Below are 22,763 nucleotides of genomic sequence, written 5' to 3'. Positions count from 1 at the left end.
GCCCATTACTTAAAAAAAATATACATAACTCATGGTACATCAAAAAATTTATACTGCTGCTGCTGCTTATAGTAAATACGGACAAAACAAGGTACCATTGAAGCATCAACACTGGGATTAAGTGGTACATGCTTATAAACGATCAACCTAAATAGATATCAATTTTGAGGGACACCAGAAGTCATTATATATATATATATATATATATATATATATATATATATATATATATATATATATATATATATATATATATATATATCAATTTTCTTCAAGAACAAAATCATTGGTTGCTACCTCATTCTACCTGAACAAAATCATTGTAGACTATTTCATCAAGCGACTATATTCTGTAGATGTATATGAGTCACTCAATTACAAGGACCACACAGTGACACAGATAATGAAGGATTCAAGAACATTGATGACTCAGCCAGAAGGAAATATCATAATAGAGAGTCTCAATTCTTAATGATTGACAGGGGACTAAAATCAACTTAATAACTAACGGTATATAACAAAAAGATCAAGGCCGCTATGTGCATCAACATGATAGCTAGCTACATTCATGATACAGATTCAGATACTAAAGAGAGGGCTTTAGTTATTAACCACCACTGTAATACTCGAGTTGACAACAACAATAAGAGGATGATTATAATTGATTTGTTAATATGGAGCATAATGTTTTCGGATACTTATATCATAGTGACTTCACCTAGAATGGGTAATACCATCCCATGTAGTCCCAATACGTCTTTGACGTCCATGATTGTTGTGATCCTCATGTGATCTAGATGAAACTGGCATTCGGACATATAGGAAGGTTGTCATGAACCATGAGTTTGGCCATCACACAAAGAAAGGAGAAAAAACTTACTGTTATTATAATACGTTTTGAAGAGCTTCGTATGAGAAGCAAAAACGTAAAAGTAGAAAGTAATTGAATAATAAAATATATTACCGTGAGTGTGTCGCGACAAAGGGCTTGTAGAAACATCTTCATGGAACCTTGATTTATAAGGAGCATTAGATGTAAGCATCGATGGTGCAGTGGCCTTGTCTTGTCCAGATATCTGTCCACATTCATATATCATCATATTTAGCTTACCTAATAATTGAGTAATCAATTGTAATAAAAATGGACTTAGGAGATGTCTAGTTGTGCTTCTAACGTTTGAAGCTACAATAATCAGACAATCTGTTACGACTGTTATTCTGAATATGTAAAATGAGTAGTATTTCAGCTGCTAAATCCCCGCATCATTAGCATCGCCTTAAGAATACCAGATATAATTACTCGTATATTAGATTCAACTTCAACATAAGATCACATTTGAAATTGAACCTACGAACAAAGAGGATATGAAATTCATTGAGATCAAGTAGGGAAGTTATATATACCCCAAATCTCAGGGTTCGGTTGTAAAGAGTGACTAGGCCGGTAAAAAGCCTGACAGCATAATCTGCAATCTCCTCTGTTTCATATTCTGCAAATGCAAAGCCTTTTGGTCTATCTGTTTCCTTGTCTCGAGGAATGTGCAAGTCAACTACGCGACCAGCTTGAATAAGAATATCATACAAAACCCTATCACTTACTCGCTCATCCAGATTACCTGCAGTATAAAATATCAGCTACAACCACATTGTGAAAACAGCATATGGACGCACACTCCATGTAACTTAACAAACATCTTTAACCAAAAGTATAGAAGTTAAAGGATCAGTCACTAATCTTTTATAAAGAAATATTTCTGGATATTCATCCAAATTCAACAGTATCTGCAGTTTAACGACTTTTTTCAGTTTTTCTTTTATCAAGATAACCTATGAAATAAACCAATTGGCTATACGTTGGAATGTGTTCAATCCAGCATATGACAGTATGCAATCCATCCTACTAGCAACACGAATCATATCCCTATACTTCAATGATGTAACTATCGATTTGTATTTTCGCTTACTTTTGACACCGTTTTTAAGTAATGTCTAAGAGGTCCTTTTACGCAGTGTATCTATAAGATAACCATGATATTAATATCTGATCAGAAAATAATTACTGTGTGCACATAATTAGATGCGCGATGCGTTGTATTCTAAGAAGACGATACAACACAAACTCTTAAGAATCATGATTACAGAGGTACAAGCCTATAGAACAGATCCTGTTCAAGTAAGGTTGTACAACACAGTGACACACACTCTAAATTATCAGAAACTAATGATGTAGTAGATGAGCAGATTAAGATAATGTAATAACTTGAGGCTAATGTTTCCGATTTCTACAAATAATGTTCGTTTTAGTAATAAATTTCAAGTAACTTAGTTGTGCTGTTTGGATTCCTTTTAATCGAATGAAATTGATGAACAATGTGATAATAGAAATTAACAATGAATAACAATTGTAAACATGTGACAATCAGATAGAATTATACTATTACAATCAGATATGAATGATCGATAAACCTATGAACATCAATTTACGATTTGATCGTGTGCGTAATACGTATAGCGATTAATTAAACTTTAATTGATGTAAGTGAAGAAATCATTAAATGAATTAAGAGGTGGTGAAAGTGTTGAAAAGTTACCGACGTAAACAGTGCAGTTTGGATCGGATGCCATGATCGGCGATCGGACGACGTAATGAAGGTAATTGCAACCGATGAGGGAGACAAGCAGAAGTTCAGAATATAGTGAAATTCCCTTTCCCTTCCATATTACCAAAAGTTACCAAAAATCTGAATTCTTTGGGTTCTCGGCGGGACCATGAACTCGTGGAGAAATCAAGGAGTTTCCGGTGGTTGACTTTCGTTGACTTTTGGGATAAAAATGATAATTTTTATGATACTCGAAATTTGACCGGTTTGACCGATTTTTGGCCGAGAAACTCAATTTATTGGTCGTTGACCGATTAAACTGGCCGTTGACCGATTTTTTAGCCGATTTCAAAATGAGAACTCAACAGCAACTCTAAAACGATTTCTTGGCGAGAACTCGAAAGATTTTTCCGATTTTTGCAACCTTGCGTATTACTATAACGCTACAAAAAAATTTAAAAGTAATCTCTTTCTAAGTTTTTACTTGATGATAATCTTTTTTTTTTAAGGCAATGAAAAATTTTATGATAATCTTTTTTCTCGTGTTACTTTAGGCTTTGTTACAGAGTTCATATATATAAGAAAAGAAATGAGATGAAGTGAATGAAAGAGAGGTGAGTGAGATCCTTCCAATTTGGAAGGAAAGATTGGGAAGGAAATGACAAAATAATCAATCCAGTCCCTTCCCTTTCTTTCCAACCAAAACTCAGGAACGCCATTTTTTTTATTTCTTCCTGGTTCCTTTTTTTTCCCCTTCCAATACAAATCTCTGGAACAGACCCTTATGGAGGGAGGTGATCCTCACATACTATTTTTTGATCAATATACATCTAATTACCTATTTTACCTTTAATTATACTTACAATAATACTCTGTAATATAAGTTCAACTTCTTAGATTAATCTAGAGGCATAATTGAGAGTTTATGAAAGAAAAATATACATGGATCAATAAATGGTGTGTGAGAATCACCTCCCATTACTTTATGATAATCTAATCTATCTTACTTCTAAATTTACATTTTATTATTAAAAGAAATACAAAGTTAGCTAAACATAATTTTTTTAACGGGGCGATATCGACATTGAATGCTCTCATTTGTCACTCACACATGCGTTAGCAGAAAACCCAATTCGTAAAGATGTTGGCAGTATCATCGAAGGTTGCGAAAACCACCGAGAGACCTTCCGAAATCGCATTGATGTTGGCATTACCATTAAAGGTTGAAAACTCTCTGCTTGAAGTGAGAATCGAACCTGGTTTAGCTAAACATAATTGGTATCATGTGATGAACCGAAAAATTTCGACTAATTTAAACCAATTCTCTTTATGATTTAATATTATGTAAATATACATATATGTATGTATATATATATATATATATTATAAGATGTACAAGTAAAAACGACTTTCCTACAGTAAAACATTAATTGCTACAGTAAAAATGACTTTGCTACAGTAAAACACTATTTGCTACAGTGAAACCGTATTTTGATACAGTGCTACAGTGAAAACGACTTTGCTACAGTGATATTTGCTACAGTAAACACTATTTGCTACAGTAAACACTATTTGTTACAGTAAAACACTATTTACTACAGTAAAAAACTATTTGATGTCGACGAACTAGCAAACAGAAACAGAAAAGGCGGCCATGCGATCGCATGGCAAAAACACTGAAAACTCATGCGATCGCATGAGCTACAGTAAATCGAAAAGTACTATAAAAGGTCAGTTTTGCTCGACGAATTTTTCATAATAATTTCTTTACGTAAAATTTTATATTTATAATTATAATTATAATTTTAATTTTAAGTTTAATAATAATAAAGTATATTCGAGGGTATTTTTAATTCGGGTTTCAAACCGTTTTAAAATAAGGAAATTTTGGGTATTGTTCGGGGTATTGTTCTTGAATCCAAGACCAACCATACAGTCGTCTACCATCATTACGTCTACGCAATTTGCCTACAATATTGAATCGCAATATTGAACTGTGAGTTATAGTCTCCCTTTTTAAATACTTTAAATATTTTTGGGCTGAGAATACATGCAATTTATTTTAAACGCAATAAGACACAAGTACATACAAAATTCTACACTGAGTTAAACCGAAAATCCCTTAGCTTTGGTAACTAGTAGCTGCCAGTACATAGGATATGGACTGGTGGGCGCGAATAATTGTATATGGATCCATAGGGCTTGACATCCCCGTCCGAGCTAGAGCGCTAGCCTTTTAACGGACGTATGTTATTTGAGTTTAAGACACGTTGGTTTGCGTGTATTAAAACGAATGGGGTAATTATCACTATAGCGTTAAGTTTATTTACCAGGGTGCTCTGTTACGTAGAATCTATTGATAAACTTTTGATGAAATCTTGTGGTCTATCTTTATACATGTTTATGACTCGAGCAATTAAACCTATAACTCACCAACATTCGTGTTGACTTTTTAGCATGTTTTATTCTCAGGTCCTTAGAATGCTTCCGCTGTGATGTGCGTGTTGCCTGCATGGAGTCTCTCATGCTTTGTACAAAGTTTATTGCATTCAAAATAAAACTGCGTTGTGTAATAAATAATTGGACTGTGATGTCAACCTGTAAATTAAAGACTTATGTATTTCGGGGTTTTGCTTATACCTAAGCACTCGCCCACATGTTTATAACTTTCTATGTTTAGAAAGTCACTTATTTTAATGAATGCAATATTTTATCAAAACGTATCATATAGAGGTCAAAACCTCACTGTGGAATCAATGATTAACGTGCCGCGTCAATAGCGATTTTGACGGGTCGTTACAGTTGGTATCCGAGCTTGAGGTCATAGGGAACCAGAAATTACATTATTGTGTTTAACTGGTAATTGTTAGGATGCATTAGTGTGTCTGGACTATGACCATATCTGTTTTTCCTGATTTTTGCTTATTATTTGGTCAAAAACATTATATGTGATATATTTATATGCTAACGTAATTGTTGTTTCAATTATGTGATAGATGACTTCCTCTAATCCTATCATTTTGTACGACTCGGAATCGGACACTGAATCTATTCTATCCACAACTGAAAAGGGCGTTCCAATACCTATTAAAGAAGAAATTGTGTTAGCCGGGGAATCTCAACTCCCGGTAAACCCAGAGGAGGTTCCAGCTCCACCCAGCTTTAGTTTTCCGGAGCCACAGTATCGTTGGCATGGACCCATGATCCCTGGAGTAAAAGAGGATCGTCCATTTCTAAACAAATATGGACATTGGTCCAGATATACCGCCGACGGGCGGGTTGTACCGATTACGCCTGGCAGATTTCGGTTCATGACCACCGGTACATATTCTTGCAGTTCGTCATCATATTCTCCTACACATGACTCAGACAGTTCGTCATCAGACGAGATCAGTAAGGAGGAGGATTTCGCTAATGAAATAAAAGAGATCACTAAGGAGAAATTCCAACTTGCAATAGATAATAAAAACAACCACAATAATAAAATGTCCTTAGTTATTAAAAAAGAACAGGACCATTCGATCCGTAACCACCCTTATTGTATTAAACCCACTGAGGCAACGGGTACCTCAAAACCCCAACTAAAAATAAAATACACTGCCAGAATGTCTGTCGGACCATGTGCACACAAACAATTGGCAGAGAGAACCAAATGGGAAGAAGTTTCTGATAGTTCTGAATGAACGACCTCGCAACCATAAATCTTCCATGCGCTATTTTATTGCTTATGTGTGCTACTCTATCTTGTTATGTAAAATAAGCATATGTAAAATATCAGTATTGTATGGTATTATTTTGGTTTATTAATAATAAATGCATGGAATGATTATTTGTATTATTACTACTTCTTATTATTATTAATACATAATAATGTAGTAACTCGCTATAATTTTTCATAGTGGAATATTATTAGGATTTTAGTAGTTAATTCCTGGTACTAGCTATTATGTATGAACTTAACGGGTAGGTAATACCCTAGAAATAATTATAAAATGCTAATAAGAAGAAAAGGCTTTTATAATAATCGGTTCATATTATTAATATGCTACGATTAACTATTGACAACTCATTTTACCTATAATATTCTATATGATTAAATTATATCTGTTGTGTTTATTGAAGAAACATGTCTCAAATGTCGGATGCTGAGTTTGAGCAACTAGTCGAGAAACGTGTGAATGAAAGAATTGCTGCAACCGAAGCAGCAAAAGCAACAGCCGAAGCAGCAGCCAAAGCAGCAGCCGTAAACACAAATTCACGAAACGGATGCTCATACAAAACTTTTCAAGGATGCAAACCACAGACGTTTAGTGGAACCGAGGGACCAGTCGGTCTAACCCGATGGTTTGAAAAGATGGAGTCCGTTTTCAAAATCAGTAATTGTGCGAACGGAGACAAGTCAAAGTATGCTTCGTGCACGTTGCAAGATGGTGCACTTACTTGGTGGAACAATTATGCTAAAGCAGAAGGAATAGATACGGCATATGATATCTCTTGGGAAGAACTGAAAAAGATGCTAATCGAGGAGTACTGTCCTCGAAACGAGATCAGAAAAATGGAATCTGAGTTACGTAATCTGAAGGTTATCGGCGCGAATCTCAATAACTATAAAAAGCGTTTCATGGAACTAGCCTTGTTGTGTCCCGAATTGGTGCCAAACGAGAAACGAAAGATAGAAATGTATATTGACGGTTTATCAATCAATATCAAAGGAAATGTTACATCGTCCAAACCAAATACGATGCAGGAAGCCATGACAATGGCACACCAACTCATGGACCAGATCACAGAGAGTTCGATTAAGGCACCAATTACCGAAGTCAAGACAACTGAAGGAAAGAGGAAATGGGAAGACTATAAGGGCAAAAGTACTCATCTGAAGAAACAAGAAACTTTTAAAGGTAAACAAGATGGGGCAACTGCAAGTCCAAACTATAAGGGACCCCATCCGTTCTGCAAAAGATGTTACACACATCATGCAGGTTATTGTCAAGTGGTCTGTGATAAGTGCAACAAGAAAGGACATGTGGCGAAAGATTGTTATGCCACCGTTTCTGAAGTAAAGACAAAACTGACCGATGTCAAGAAATGTTTTGGATGCGGGAAGTCTGGTCACTTTATAAATCAATGCCCTGATAAGGAGAAGAACAAAGAACCCGCACGTGGGAGGGCATTTAATGTTAGTACCAGTGAAGCACGTGAGGATCCTAATCTTGTCACGGGTACGTTTACCATTAATAATCAACTAGCTTCTATTATGTTTGATACGGGTGCTGATAGAAGTTATATGTGTAAAGACTTTAGTTCTAAACTAAAATGTGCATCATTACCTCTAGACGATAAATATACTATAGAATTAGCTAATGGTAAACTGATAAAAGCCGATAAAATTTGCCATGGTTGCGAAATGAATCTCGCTGGTGAAACCTTCAAAATCGATTTGATACCCGTAGAATTAGGAAGTTTTGACGTAATTGTTGGCATGGACTGGATGTCCAAAACAAAAGCGGAAGTTGTTTGCGCTGAGAAAGCAATTCGCATCCCTCGTAAGGATGAAATGTCATTAATGATTTATGGGGAGAAGAGCAACTCAAAGCTGAACTTTATCAGCTGTATGAAGGCCCAGAAACTTATAAGAAAAGGTTGTTATGCTATTCTGGCACACATAAAGAAGATCGATACTGAAGAAAGAAGCATTAATGATATGCCGGTTGTAAGAGAATATCCCGGAGTATTTCCAGAAGAATTACCGGGGCTACCTCCACACAGATGTGTAGAATTCCAGATTGATCTCATACCAGGAGCCGCACCTGTAGCCCGATCCCCATATAGACTTGCACCTTCAGAAATGCAAGAATTACAAGACCAGTTGCAAGAATTATCGGACCGTGGATTTATTCGTCCTAGTTTTTCACCTTGGGGTGCTCCTATTCTGTTCGTCAAGAAGAAGGATGGATCTATGAGAATGTGCATAGATTACCGAGAATTAAACAAATTAACGATCAAGAATCGGTACCCATTACCGAGGATTGATGATTTGTTTGATCAATTGCAAGGATCAAGTGTTTATTCTAAGATTGATCTACGCTCCGGATATCATCAGCTGAGAGTGAAGGAAGAAGATGTTCCTAAAACCGCGTTCAGAACCCGTTACGGTCACTATGAGTTTCTAGTCATGCCTTTTGGATTAACTAATGCTCCAGCAGTATTCATGGATCTAATGAATCGCATCTGTAGACCGTATTTAGACAAATTTGTCATTGTTTTTATCGACGACATATTGATTTACTCGAAGAACAAGGAAGAACATGAGCAACACTTAAGACTGGTACTGGAGATACTCAAGAAAGAAGAATTGTACGCAAAATTTTCGAAGTGTGATTTCTGGTTACAAGAAGTACAATTTTTGGGCCATGTTGTCAGTAAACATGGAATTAAAGTTGACCCCGCCAAGATCGAAGCCATTAGTAAATGGGAAACCCCGAAGACTCCAACACAAATTCGCCAATTCTTAGGTCTTGCTGGTTACTACCGAAGATTCATTCAAGATTTCTCTAGAATCGCCAAACCCTTAACTGCATTGACTCAAAAGGGAAAGAAGTATGATTGGTCCACGGAACAGGAATCCTCATTCCAGTTATTAAAGAAGAAGTTAACGTCTGCACCCATTTTGTCATTACCGGAAGGAAATGATGATTTCGTGATCTATTGTGATGCTTCACGCCAAGGTTTAGGATGTGTATTAATGCAACGCACAAAAGTTATCGCATATGCCTCACGACAACTAAAAATTCATGAAAAGAACTATACAACACACGATTTGGAACTTGGAGCTGTAGTTTTTGCACTCAAAATATGGAGACACTATCTATATGGCACCAAGTGTACAGTGTACACCGACCATAAGAGTCTTCAGCATATTTTTGATCAAAAACAACTCAATATGAGGCAACGTCGCTGGGTAGAGTTGTTAAACGATTACGATTGTGAAATCCGTTACCACCCCGGAAAGGTTAATGTTGTAGCTGATGCCTTAAGTCGAAAAGAAAGAGTAAAACCTCTTAGGGTTCGAGCTTTGAATATTACAATTCGTACTGATCTCACAAAGCAAATTCAAGCAGCACAGTTAGAAGCTTTAAAAGAAGAAAACGAAAAAGGCAAAATGAGCAAAGGGTTAGAAAAACAACTTGAAGTAAAAGCCGATGGAACCCTGTATTTTGCTGGTAGGATATGGGTACCAAAACATGGTAACCTAAGACAACTAGTACTGGATGAAGCACACAAAACGAGGTACTCAATTCACCCAGGAAACGGGAAAATGTACCACGATCTCAAGAAGTTTTATTGGTGGCCTAATATGAAGACAGAAATTGCTACTTATGTAAGCAAATGTTTGACGTGTGCAAAGGTTAAAGCTGAGCACCAAAAGCCGTCAGGATTACTGCAACAACCAGAAATTCCGCAGTGGAAATGGGAAAGAATAACCATGGATTTCATTACGAAATTGCCAAGGACTACAAGTAGTCATGATACTATTTGGGTGATAGTTGATCGTCTAACTAAATCAGCTCACTTCCTACCAATAAAGGAGACAGACAGTATGGAGAAATTAGCACGCCTATATTTGAAGGAAGTAGTTTCCAGGCATGGTGTACCCATCTCTATCATATCTGATCGCGACACCCGATTCACATCACGTTTCTGGCAGTCATTACAAAAAGCATTGGGAACTCGATTAGATATGAGCACCGCTTATCACCCACAGACAGATGGTCAAAGTGAAAGAACAATACAAACATTGGAAGACATGTTACGGGCATGCGTGATTGACTTCGGAACCAGTTGGGATCGACACTTACCGTTGGCAGAATTTTCATACAATAACAGCTATCATACGAGCATCAACGCAGCGCCATTTGAAGCACTTTACGGTAGAAAGTGCAGATCTCCTATCTGTTGGAGTGAAGTAGGAGAAAGACAACTTACTGGACCAGAAATTATTCATGAAACCACCGAAAAGATCATTCAAATACAACAGCGATTGAAAACGGCCATGAGTCGCCAAAAGAGTTATGCTGATGTAAGAAGAAAACCGCTAGAATTTCAAGTGGGCGACAAAGTCATGTTGAAAGTGTCACCCTGAAAAGGCGTTGTACGATTCGGTAAACGAGGAAAGCTAAGTCCTAGGTACGTAGGACCCTTTGAAATCACCGAAAGAATTGGAACAGTTGCTTATCGATTAAAGCTACCGCAAGAACTTAGTAGTGTTCACAACACATTTCACGTGTCAAATTTGAAGAAATGTTTAGCTGAAGAGGATGTCGTAATTCCTCTTGACGAAATACGAATCAATGATAAACTCCATTTTATCGAAGAACCTGTTGAAATCATGGACCGTGAGGTCAAACAATTAAAACAAAGCAAAATACCGATAGTTAGAGTTCGTTGGAACGCAAGACGAGGACCCGAGTTTACTTGGGAACGTGAAGATCAAATGAAGCAAAAGTATCCACATTTGTTCACTGATATCGCTCATGAAACAGGTACTACTCAAAATTTCGGGACGAAATTTTCTTTAACGGGGAGGTACTGTGATGAATCGAAAAATTTCGACTAATTTAAACCAATTCTCTTTATGATTTAATATTATGTATATATACATATATGTATGTATATATATATATATATTATAAGATGTACAAGTAAAAACGACTTTCCTACAGTAAAACATTAATTGCTACAGTAAAAATGACTTTGCTACAGTAAAACACTATTTGCTACAGTGAAACCGTATTTTGCTACAGTGCTACAGTGAAAACGACTTTGCTACAGTGATATTTGCTACAGTAAACACTATTTGCTACAGTAAACACTATTTGTTACAGTAAAACACTATTTACTACAGTAAAAACTATTTGATGTCGACGAACTAGCAAACAGAAACAGAAAAGGCGGCCATGCGATCGCATGGCAAAAACACTGAAAACTCATGCGATCGCATGAGCTACAGTAAATCGAAAAGTACTATAAAATGTCAGTTTTGCTCGACGAATTTTTCATAATAATTTCTTTACGTAAAATTTTATATTTATAATTATAATTATAATTTTAATTTTAAGTTTAATAATAATAAAGTATATTCGAGGGTATTTTTAATTCGGGTTTCAAACCGTTTTAAAATAAGGAAATTTTGGGTATTGTTCGGGGTATTGTTCTTGAATCCAAGACCAACCATACAGTCGTCTACCATCATTACGTCTACGCAATTTGCCTACAATATTGAATCGCAATATTGAACTGTGAGTTATAGTCTCCCTTTTTAAATACTTTAAATATTTTTGGGCTGAGAATACATGCAATTTATTTTAAACGCAATAAGACACAAGTACATACAAAATTCTACACTGAGTTAAACCGAAAATCCCTTAGCTTTGGTAACTAGTAGCTGCCAGTACATAGGATATGGACTGGTGGGCGCGAATAATTGTATATGGATCCATAGGGCTTGACATCCCCGTCCGAGCTAGAGCGCTAGCCTTTTAACGGACGTATGTTATTTGAGTTTAAGACACGTTGGTTTGCGTGTATTAAAACGAATGGGGTAATTATCACTATAGCGTTAAGTTTATTTACCAGGGTGCTCTGTTACGTAGAATCTATTGATAAACTTTTGATGAAATCTTGTGGTCTATCTTTATACATGTTTATGACTCGAGCAATTAAACCTATAACTCACCAACATTCGTGTTGACTTTTTAGCATGTTTTATTCTCAGGTCCTTAGAATGCTTCCGCTGTGATGTGCGTGTTGCCTGCATGGAGTCTCTCATGCTTTGTACAAAGTTTATTGCATTCAAAATAAAACTGCGTTGTGTAATAAATAATTGGACTGTGATGTCAACCTGTAAATTAAAGACTTATGTATTTCGGGGTTTTGCTTATACCTAAGCACTCGCCCACATGTTTATAACTTTCTATGTTTAGAAAGTCACTTATTTTAATGAATGCAATATTTTATCAAAACGTATCATATAGAGGTCAAAACCTCACTGTGGAATCAATGATTAACGTGCCGCGTCAATAGCGATTTTGACGGGTCGTTACATATCAAGTATCAACCCTTAAACAATTATTTAATATGATGACCCCCTATTAACAGGGAGGTGATCATCACACCACTTTTTGATCCATATACACTTTTGTCTCATAAACTCATAGTTATACCCTCAGATTAATTTATGTAGTTGAACTTATATTATTATTCTAAGTATAATTAAGGGTATAATAGATAATTAGGTGTGCGTGGATCAAAAAGTTGTGTGAGAGGATTACCTCATTTTTTCAGAAAATCTGCGGACTATGTGTATAGAAATTATGTAATCTAAAGGTATGTATGCTAAGTAGTGAAACTGTTTGTTTTTATATCTTCAAAATAACTTACTCATGTGAGTCCGTCCTCAGAATTCAAAAAAAAAAAAAAAAAAAGACAGAGAACAGAATCACTTTCTTTTTCCATCATCCAATTAAAAAAAAGAGAATGAAATATGGCGAAAAAGAAATTGTGTGAGAGGATTAACTCATTTTTTCAGAAAATCTGCGGACTATGTGTATAGAAATTATGTAATCTAAAGGTATGTATGCTAAGTAGTGAAACTGTTTGTTTTTATATCTTCAAAATAACTTACTCATGTGAGTCCGTCCTCAGAATTCAAAAAAAAAAAAAAAGACAGAGAACAGAATCACTTTCTTTTTCCATCATCCAATTAAAAAAAAGAGAATGAAATATGGCGAAAAAGAAATAGTTGTTGTGCCCGCCCCCTCTTAGTCAATGGGGCAGCAGGTTCGGCATCTACAACACTAAGATGCCTATTTCAATGTTTGCGAGTTTGCAGGCAGAATAGGACATTATTTAAACTTGTCTTCAAAAAAATAAACGTGCAGTAAAAACGTCTGCAAAGGCGCAGACATAAAACACAATAAGATCTAATAAGATCTGCAACTTGAGTGTTATGCTTAAGGAACTTAGCTTACCTAAGAGCTTATTAGGAGTCAAAACTAGCTCGACATTTGGGTTCTTTCTAGAATTCAGCTAGGTGCTTCCCGGCGAGAGGAACTGTGAAATGTGTTATGCTTTTCTGATTCTATTCTATTGAGTTAGTGTTAAGTAGGTGATTTAACCCTCTATAAGAGAGGCAAGGGGGGAAGCAGGGTGAAAAACAAACACCACCTTAAACTTTTATCTACCACAATGCCTGTGGAAATTGTGCACTAAATACACGCTAAATCTGTTTTATCAAATACTAGGGAGTGAAAACAAATGAACATTTTGTACGGTACTTGATTTCTTTGATTAAATGTTATATTATGAAAAGATTTTGAAAAACTTAACGTAGCTTATCACTAAATGAGTTAATAATCTTCTCAATAGATTTCACTGGTTATAACTTGCGGTTTACAAAGTAAAGTAATACTGATCAACGACTTTAATATCAGGAATATTCATAAGATCGATCATATAGAAGAAACGGTTAACAAAGTGCACAAAATAGCATCTATATACTAGCAGCTCAAAGAAGAAAACACCATTAAAAGCCAAAAACTTTTCAACCAGTAAAGTAACAGTCTTATTTTCTGGCCGTTTTATCGAGAACCTCAATGTACTTCTTCGGAATCCCATATTGTTCAACGAGATATCTAGCAAGAACATCAATCACCCCGCCTTGAACCAAAATCTCATATCCTTTCTTCCCTGCATACATCACACCACCACATTCAGAAAATGTGTTTTAAAGTAGACAAAAGGTGCATCTAAAAGTGTAACAATTTCAACACTATTTACATGCAAATCAAAACTCAGGTTGTCTTTTATCACTACCGTCGAATGAGTTAAGTGTAAATATTTATTTACAAAAAGGTCAATGCGTTCAGGTTCTGTCAAATCATTCAAACATATTCATATAATTAAAAGCATACCTGGCAATTCTGTTACAGACGTACTGCAAGCAAACTTTTTTTGCAATTCAGAAGCCAATGGTTCAGCATCTATCAAAAATGATTCCATTCCCGAAAGCTTTGTAACTTTCTTATTTCCTTGCCTTCGTTCAGTCATTATCTGCATCGGTTTGAGAGCACCTTTGCGCACAACAGATTCTTTTCCTCTAGTCACTTGGTGATGGGCTTGCATCCTGTTTATAAACGTTGGGGCCAAATCCTTTTTATGTATCTCCGACGGGTATGTGGATCCTTTCTTAATGGCTCCCTTGAATAACGCATCACACAATATCGCATCTAAAACCACGATTGACTTATTTGTTGGTTTGACCAGGTTTTCTTTTTCAACATAACCGAAGACAACTTCACTGGCTTCCGATGCACTGTAAAGTTGGCGAGTATCAGCTCCCACCGAAGTGAAAATTGGATTTACATGTACGCTCGGTTTGTAAATCTCCACAAGCTCCATCATCTTGTTGATATCGGTTTCATTAACAGGATCAACGACTTGTTCAGTTTTCTCGACTTGTTGCTTTTCGGGTTTAAAGGATGTGTAATCAGGATGCTTGCGGTTAACAGATAAGACCATGAGTTCTTTTATGTGCTTATCTTCTTTTGACGAAATCTGCTTGCAATATAAATTGAACATCAGACGCAATAACATATAGCAAAATATTTTCCATATCTAAAGTTAAATAAAGAAGAATGGTGATTAATATGTAGAAGATGGAAATATGTAACAAGAGGTAATGAAATTGTACCAATCCTTCAGATGACTTGGACTGCAACCACTTAGCCAACTTTTTGTGTGACGACTTCTTAATATCCAGCACAGTGCCTGGTGGCCTACAAGGTAATACATGATTCGACCTGCACCAACATAGTATAATAAACATGTGTAGGCTGTAGCTGCAAGCGATAAATTATATAGAATTTATATTATAAAAGATTATGTATGTTCATTGTCAATTTGTGACCTTTGCAGATAGTATCTATTACAGCTTAAAAAAAGCTGACTATATTCAATTCCACTCATCAATTGTGTCATAATAATATAATGGTGCCGTACACGTAACATTAATTAAAAAGTTATTCATACCATAATGTACTGCCAGCAATAGGAAGATCTTTATCCTTTAAAGTAGTGTAAAAGGCTTGCAAAAGGCATTTGTCCAATAGTGCATCTACATCCTCAGCGGAAAGAGTACTCTGGTCCTCAGTAGTGCCCTTATCGCACTGAGCGTCTTCTGTCACCTTCAGCTCACCAAAATCAGAAGTTATTTGCTGGTCAACATTTGCGTCTGAAGATGAATCAGGGAAGCTAGCATCCTGGCCATTCATAACCATCTCCGATTCTCTGTTATCTGCGCCATTTTCTTGATCACTAGAGCCATCAATATTAGATTGTTGAGGATTAGTTGACAGAGAGGGATCTCCAAATACTACGTCATCCAGAAAGCCAGCATTGGGAACATATCGACCTTCAGCTGATTCCCTAAATATAATTTATCAAAGATAAGTATATAGCATATCAATGAGTACCGAGGTGGCAATTACGGCCTACAAACTAGAAAGAATTGCCCATCTCCCCCGCATAGTTTTAAAAAAGACCGTGACTAATGTATTTTTTGATCACTTTATGCTTTAAATTTTAGATAATATGATATATTTGAACACTACAAGATTATTTAATAATTGAAACTTCGAAAAGTAAAACAAACGTACAAATTAACCTGTTACTACACGAATCATCTGACTTAAATCATTCAACACAATCATTTCAAGACACGCATACAAAGCCCAAAACATAATAGACAGCCGAACCAAGAGTAAATAAACTACAACTTGTCAGCCCTAGTTGCATCCTTCACTTACCAAAGTGCATCCCGGTAGTGATGGCTTATCTTTAAAGCTTTTCCTCGAAGACCAGCTTTTAGAGCCTCAGTGCTGCTCATGCAGGTAGACCCGACCTGTCAAGAAAAACAATCAAAAACATTCTAGCAAACTTCAACGAGTAAAGATATGTAAAGTTATTAACAAAAATAGCGTAGACACTAACCGCAATTGGAGCAGGATTACCAGGAACTATAACAGCCCATGGTTCTCCAGCTGAAAACTCAGGGAGACCCTCTTCAGTGATATATATGCCAGGGAACATTAGATCTGCCCCTCCAATCACATAACGTGAAACCTCACCCCCTTTCAAAATGAAAGCTGGTAGAAGGTGAGGAACTTTCCATAGCGCATAAACTGCATTGTCAGATAACAAGACGTTACTAATGGCCGATGGTATATTCCAGATAAAATAGTCACATGCCAACGTCTAATTATGTTATATATAAAACCAATGACAGATATCTAAAGATGAATAAATAAGTTTGGGGTAACCCAACGCGTAATCTATATATGTACAATGACTAATTCAAGATCAAACAACGTTTTCACATACAACTGATAACAACATACTTCAGTTACTTGTATACCTGTTGGATATATGGTTGTGCCTCTGCTATCAACATCGAAAAAGATAGGCAATCCACCTTCCAAACTGTATATAAGTACACGGTTCGGATGCTTTGATACTGTAACCTCTACCTACAAATAACAAAGTCAATTGAAATTTACTTACCGACAATTCCCATACAAAAAATAATACTCGCTTAAACCCTAAATTAGTAATTTTCGCCCTAATTTCGTGTATCTATCACTTTCATTAATACAGTATTATATTTTTATTAATTAACTAATCAATGTATAAACTGGTACTATCATGTGACCTAATTTCAAATATAACTATTACACATAAGCGTCAATTTATTTTAAGCGTTAAACAATACTGAAAAAATAAAAATAAAAATGTAAAAGATACGTATCATAAACCCTAATAATGGCGTAACAGACACGGATATGAAATAAACCTTCGGAGGAATTAAAATGTCGAGGTCAGAATCGGAAGCGTTTGGAAAGCGATCTTTGATTGTACGTTTTAATTTCTTGCGGTCTGCACCTGATAATCGTTGCTGCGCTTTTGCTTCAATTGATTTCTTGAACATATTTTTTAATTTTAATTGGAAACGAAAAAGTGTTTACGTGTTTGAGAGGTGAGAAATTGAGAAGATGAATAGAAGAAGGTTGTAGAAGTCTAGAAGAGTTGCTATGCCGCTTTTGGAACCTAATTTGTCCCCCCTACGTTTTTATCTGTTGTAATTATAAGTCCCTAGGTTATTTATTTTAACATATTAACACCCTAAGGTATCATCATCGGTACCATCTTCGGTGTCGCATAAACGTCTATGATATAATATCTCAGAGACATCACGATATGAAATTCAGGTTATTTACAAGAGTCACTTGCGAACTTGCGTATTCGATTTTTGACATTTGTAAGAGTCTCCAATAACCTTACGAATATGATTTTTAGTCTTATTCGCAAGGTCACAAGAAAAAATAGTCATAAACGTAATAATTTCGATCGTGCTATGAGATTTTGTAATCACGATGTGAAGTTTCTCGGTCATGATCAAAAATCTTGCAGTTGCACATTCGTAAGTATCCCTTGCGAATTGCAAGGGCAATTTTGTAACTTTTTAATGGTCAATTGTTACGGAGTATAATTAAAAAGAAAAAAAATGCTTTTTGAATAATAACCCATGTATATGCATATGCATATGCATATGCATATGCATATGCATATGTGTATTTAATTACTTTTTTTACTTCACTTTTTCATTGTTGACCTAAATAGAAAATATACAGCCGTTAAACTCCTCAAGGGCTGAAGTCGTAGTCGAAGTTTATGACTGAATCTGGAGCTGGAGCTTATTAGTTTACATAAATGTTTGGTAAAGTAACTAGAGTTGAGACTTACTATTGTAAATTTACTAAAAAAGACAACAATCACAATATTTAAAATAATAATGGATGGTCTTTTAGAAGTTGTACTCCTAAATTCTACTTTTTTTTCTTAAGCTACTAGTAAGAAGCTTATATTTAAGAGCTTATTTTTTTATAAGGTATATTTTTTATTTGCAACTAAACAAAACTTATGACTTGAAGCTTATTAAAATCATATAAGCTTTCATGAGCTCTTGAAATCTCGTCGGCCAAACATACCACCCTTAATAGGCTGGGAATATCACCAAAATGCCCATTATTTTGAAGTTTGAAGACTGACAGCCCTAAAAAAAAAACTTTGACAATTTTCCCTCACAAGCGCAAAAAGAGCCTTGCGTCCTTGCGTCTTGCGTCTCGCGTCTCGCGTCTTATCCGGATAAGATTTTCTTGATTTTCTGGATAAAATTTTTGTACTTTTACGGATAACCTTTTATTTCTATATATTCATGCTACCTGGAACTCTAGTGTAACGACCCTGGATTTTCCAACATTTATTTATTAATAATTGCTATTATTAATACTTGTGATAAAACGAATGTATGTTATTACATTTACATGCTGCCATAATTGCCCGTACTTGACTTTTAAGTGCCCGAAACGTCTTTGTGACACCCGGAACTTACACGAATAATATTTTCAAGTATTATTTACATTCATGATTAAATTTATTAATCATTTTAATTAACTAAGACTATTAGTTAGTTACTTGGGCTTTAATTGGATTAACTTGTTATTATTGGAACTTGGGCTTGTTTTAAGTTAATGGACTCATGAATAAAGACTCATAAGCCCACCCTACATCTTAATGAGCTACTTAGCCCATGTCTTTCAAAGTGTAAGTATTATTTGGAGAGTAACTAGTTGGTTAAGACTTATAGAATCTTGTTACATATCATCCCTGTGACGATCGCTCTAAATCCATATGGACGAATACGTCATTCATTGATTTCATTGCGAGGTATTTGACCTCTATATGATACGTTTTGTAAACATTGCATTCTTTTGAAAAGGCACACCATAAATGAATATTTAAATCAAAGATTTTCGACATCTGATGATTTCTACATATAGACAATCACCATAAATAATAGTTTACAACAGTACTTCCGTTGACAATGCAGTCAAAATAAGATACATGGTGATGATTTGGTGAATGCAACGTTTCCTTGAAAAATATGTCATGTAAGACTCCATGCACATAGCTTGTCTAACATCTAAGCAAACAGCGGAAGACTTCTAGGAAACCTGAGAATAAACATGCTAAAAAGTGTCAACACAAAGGTTGGTGAGTTCATAGTTTTAATGTTTCGTATAATCTGTATATAAAGGTGGATCACAAGATTTCAGTTGTTTCATCCAGAAACGTTTATCAAAATATTCTACGAAATTGAGCACCCTGGTAACTAAACTTAACGTATATATAATTTGTACCCTTTGTATAATCATCTTAATAATACACGCAAACCAACGTGTACGCTTCTCAAATAGCATACGTCCGTTAAAAGGCTAGTGCTCTAGCTCGGACGGGGATATCAAGCCCTATGGATCCATATATAACTACTCGCGCCCACCAGTTCTTATAGCCGGCAGTTACTAGTTACCAAAGCTAAGGGATTTTCGGTTCAAACTCAGTGTAGAATTTAGTATGTACTTGTATCCATTGCGTTTAAAATAAAGTGCATGTATTCTCAGCCCAAAAATATATATTGCAAAAGCAATTAAAAAGGGAGCAAATGAAACTCACACATATAAATATTGTATATCGGTTAATAAAGTATTTGCATGTATTCTCATCCCAAAAATGTAGAGAGTAAAAGGGATCTTATGAAACTCACGCATATAAATATTGTATATCGGTTAATAAAGCATTTGCATGTATTCTCAGTCCAAAAATATTTAAAGTATTTAAAAAGGGATACTATAAACTCACCTTAGCAGCATATAAAGTCGTTCACCAAAATGTGATCGAAACACGGATTACCAAATAACTGTAGATCTCAACATATCAATATTGTAGAAAAGTACGTAGACGTAACGGAGATAATAAACACTAGATTTGATTCATAAATATACCCCCGAACATTACCCATAACCTCCATGGCAATAACCCATAATTTCCTTAACTCTATCCCGCTTGAAAACATATTTTGAAAGTGACACGCTCATGACCTCGTCGTAGTATTTTAGGTATAATACTAATAATAATTAGATTAATAATAATATTAATCTTAATAATAATAATAATAATAATAATAATAATAATAATAATAATAATAATAATATAAATAATAATATAAATACGGAGTAAGATGAATATATATGTGTGTAAACTGAGCTGAAATCGATGAAATTTATAGACCTCGCCTGGCCAGACCTCCCATGCGATCGCATGGGTTTGAAGGCCACAGGCCATGCGATCGCATGGCCCTATTTTTCCAGCCCACATGTTTTTGTCCTAACATTTGTCGACATAATAAAATATAAATATAATATATATAATTTAAATTAATTAATTATATATTATATTAAATTCACGTGCATAGTTGACTTGTAATTTTTGTTCCGATAAGTCGTACGTTGTCACTCGACTTATGCCCCGGTTCCGGTTTTTCGAACGCCCTTTCGTACGCTGAGAAAACTAGTACTTTTTGTTTCGTGACTCGTACCTTTGTCAAAATATAAACTTAAATTATCCCTAAATTATATCACTCAAAGTGTATCTTAAACTTTCGAGTGTTTTGGTCATTTACTTCTATAAATTATCGTCTCGTAGTATATACATATACATATATACATTTTTTTTATTTTGAAATAGCGTTTTCCTGTAGCAAAGTCAATTTTACTGTAGCAATTCACTGTAGCAAAGTCAATTTTTACTGTAGCAAATAGTGATTTTCGAAAACACTGTAGCATTTTGGGTACTCTAGCAATTCGAAAATACTGTAGCAAATTAGTGTTTTACTTGTTTATTTTAAACGTTTTAGTTCACTTATCTAAATATCAATCGAATTAACAAACGAATGTTACTATCGTTTACTAAATAACTTGAAATCATATATATATATGCACATTAAGTTATATATATATTGTTCGTGAATCATAGGGAACAGTCAAAGAATAATTGATTATATGAATATAGTTCCAAAACTGTCGTGACTCAATATTACAGACTTTGCTTATCGTGTCGGAAATGTTAATCATACAAAGATTAAGTTTAAATTTGGTCTGAAATTTTCGGGTCATCACAGTACCTACCCATTAAAGAAATTTCGTCCCGAAATTTGAGTGAGGTCGTCATGGCTATCAATAAAAATGTTTTAATGACGAATATGAGTTGATAATAGAGTTTTATCTATGTTTGAATAATATGGATAAAATAATCCAATTACTCGAAGCGTATGAGAGAAGTTATCGTAATCAAGTGAAATGGAGAATAGAGATGTGTCTTATCTCTTGATGTAGTAACGATTGATTTCTGGATTTTAAGGAATAGAAAATCTTCATAATTTAAATAAGATTTGATTTTTCGGAATTTGCGGAAATTAGGATTTTCTTTGATTAAATGCGTAATCTGCCTCTATTGATGCGTCCGATATTTTGCTATAAATTGACCTCTTCCGTTTCATTGTTTTCACTACTCCTACATCTTCTTCCTCATTTCATACTTTCAAAAGATTGTGAAATGCTTCATCCAGTTTTGATTCTTGATATACTCCTAACTTTCATATCTGTCATTCTTCTTTTTCATCTACCACCAGAGGAAGTTATTTTCTTCTACTATTACCTTGGGGTTATAGTGTTTTTCATTCTCCCGTGTCTTTATATTGCTATACGCATTGATATACACGGTTTGTAATTTCGGGGTTGTTATCGGGCTTTATGTTCTCCATTATATTTCGGAGCTTCATGCTTTCGTTTTCTCTTCCCGACCTTAAGTCAAGCGAATAATAGTCCAGAATTCGTAGGTATGAATTTCAGAATAAACATAATTAATGTTCTAAGAAAGAAACGGTAATGGCACAATCTGACTTGTCAAATTACCAGAATATCTGAAAAAGACCGAATCATCAAGAAATATATTTTCTTGATATATTTGGAGATTATATAGAATGAAAGAGTTATGTAACATGGTTTATGATGAGGGTGTGATCTGTGAACCTTTGTCACGTTCCATTAGAAACTCAACATGACTTACTGTAATATAATCACGTTGATCAAGTGTCATTATATTATACTAACTCATGCTTCAGTTCCCAACATTACTTCAAAACATCCATTT

The 22,763-nt window shown here is 35.1% G+C and overlaps 2 protein-coding genes across 2 annotated transcripts; both read right to left on the bottom strand.

Moving 5' to 3' along the window:
- Window positions 1-576: 576 nt before the first annotated feature.
- On the bottom strand, window positions 577-2,752 carry LOC139844649 (spliceosome-associated protein 49-like). The gene is made up of 4 exons (XM_071834879.1): window positions 2,592-2,752; window positions 1,405-1,616; window positions 965-1,076; window positions 577-803 (listed from the first exon to the last, which is right to left on the bottom strand). Exons 1-4 carry the CDS (start codon window positions 2,623-2,625, stop codon window positions 715-717), a joined length of 447 nt encoding a protein of 148 aa, XP_071690980.1. The 5' UTR covers window positions 2,626-2,752; the 3' UTR covers window positions 577-714.
- Window positions 2,753-14,022: 11,270 nt separating this feature from the next.
- Window positions 14,023-17,698, bottom strand: LOC139840076 (uncharacterized). Its single transcript, XM_071830296.1, has 8 exons — window positions 17,509-17,698; window positions 17,074-17,185; window positions 16,650-16,840; window positions 16,466-16,560; window positions 15,690-16,085; window positions 15,352-15,460; window positions 14,573-15,215; window positions 14,023-14,348 (listed from the first exon to the last, which is right to left on the bottom strand). Exons 1-8 carry the CDS (start codon window positions 17,641-17,643, stop codon window positions 14,224-14,226), a joined length of 1,806 nt encoding a protein of 601 aa, XP_071686397.1. The 5' UTR covers window positions 17,644-17,698; the 3' UTR covers window positions 14,023-14,223.
- Between the last annotated feature and the right edge of the window lie 5,065 nt (window positions 17,699-22,763).

Source organism: Rutidosis leptorrhynchoides, chromosome 4 (genome assembly GCF_046630445.1).
Source record: "Rutidosis leptorrhynchoides isolate AG116_Rl617_1_P2 chromosome 4, CSIRO_AGI_Rlap_v1, whole genome shotgun sequence".
Classification (NCBI taxonomy): domain Eukaryota; kingdom Viridiplantae; phylum Streptophyta; class Magnoliopsida; order Asterales; family Asteraceae; genus Rutidosis; species Rutidosis leptorrhynchoides.
This window is presented reverse-complemented; position numbering and strand designations above follow the sequence as displayed.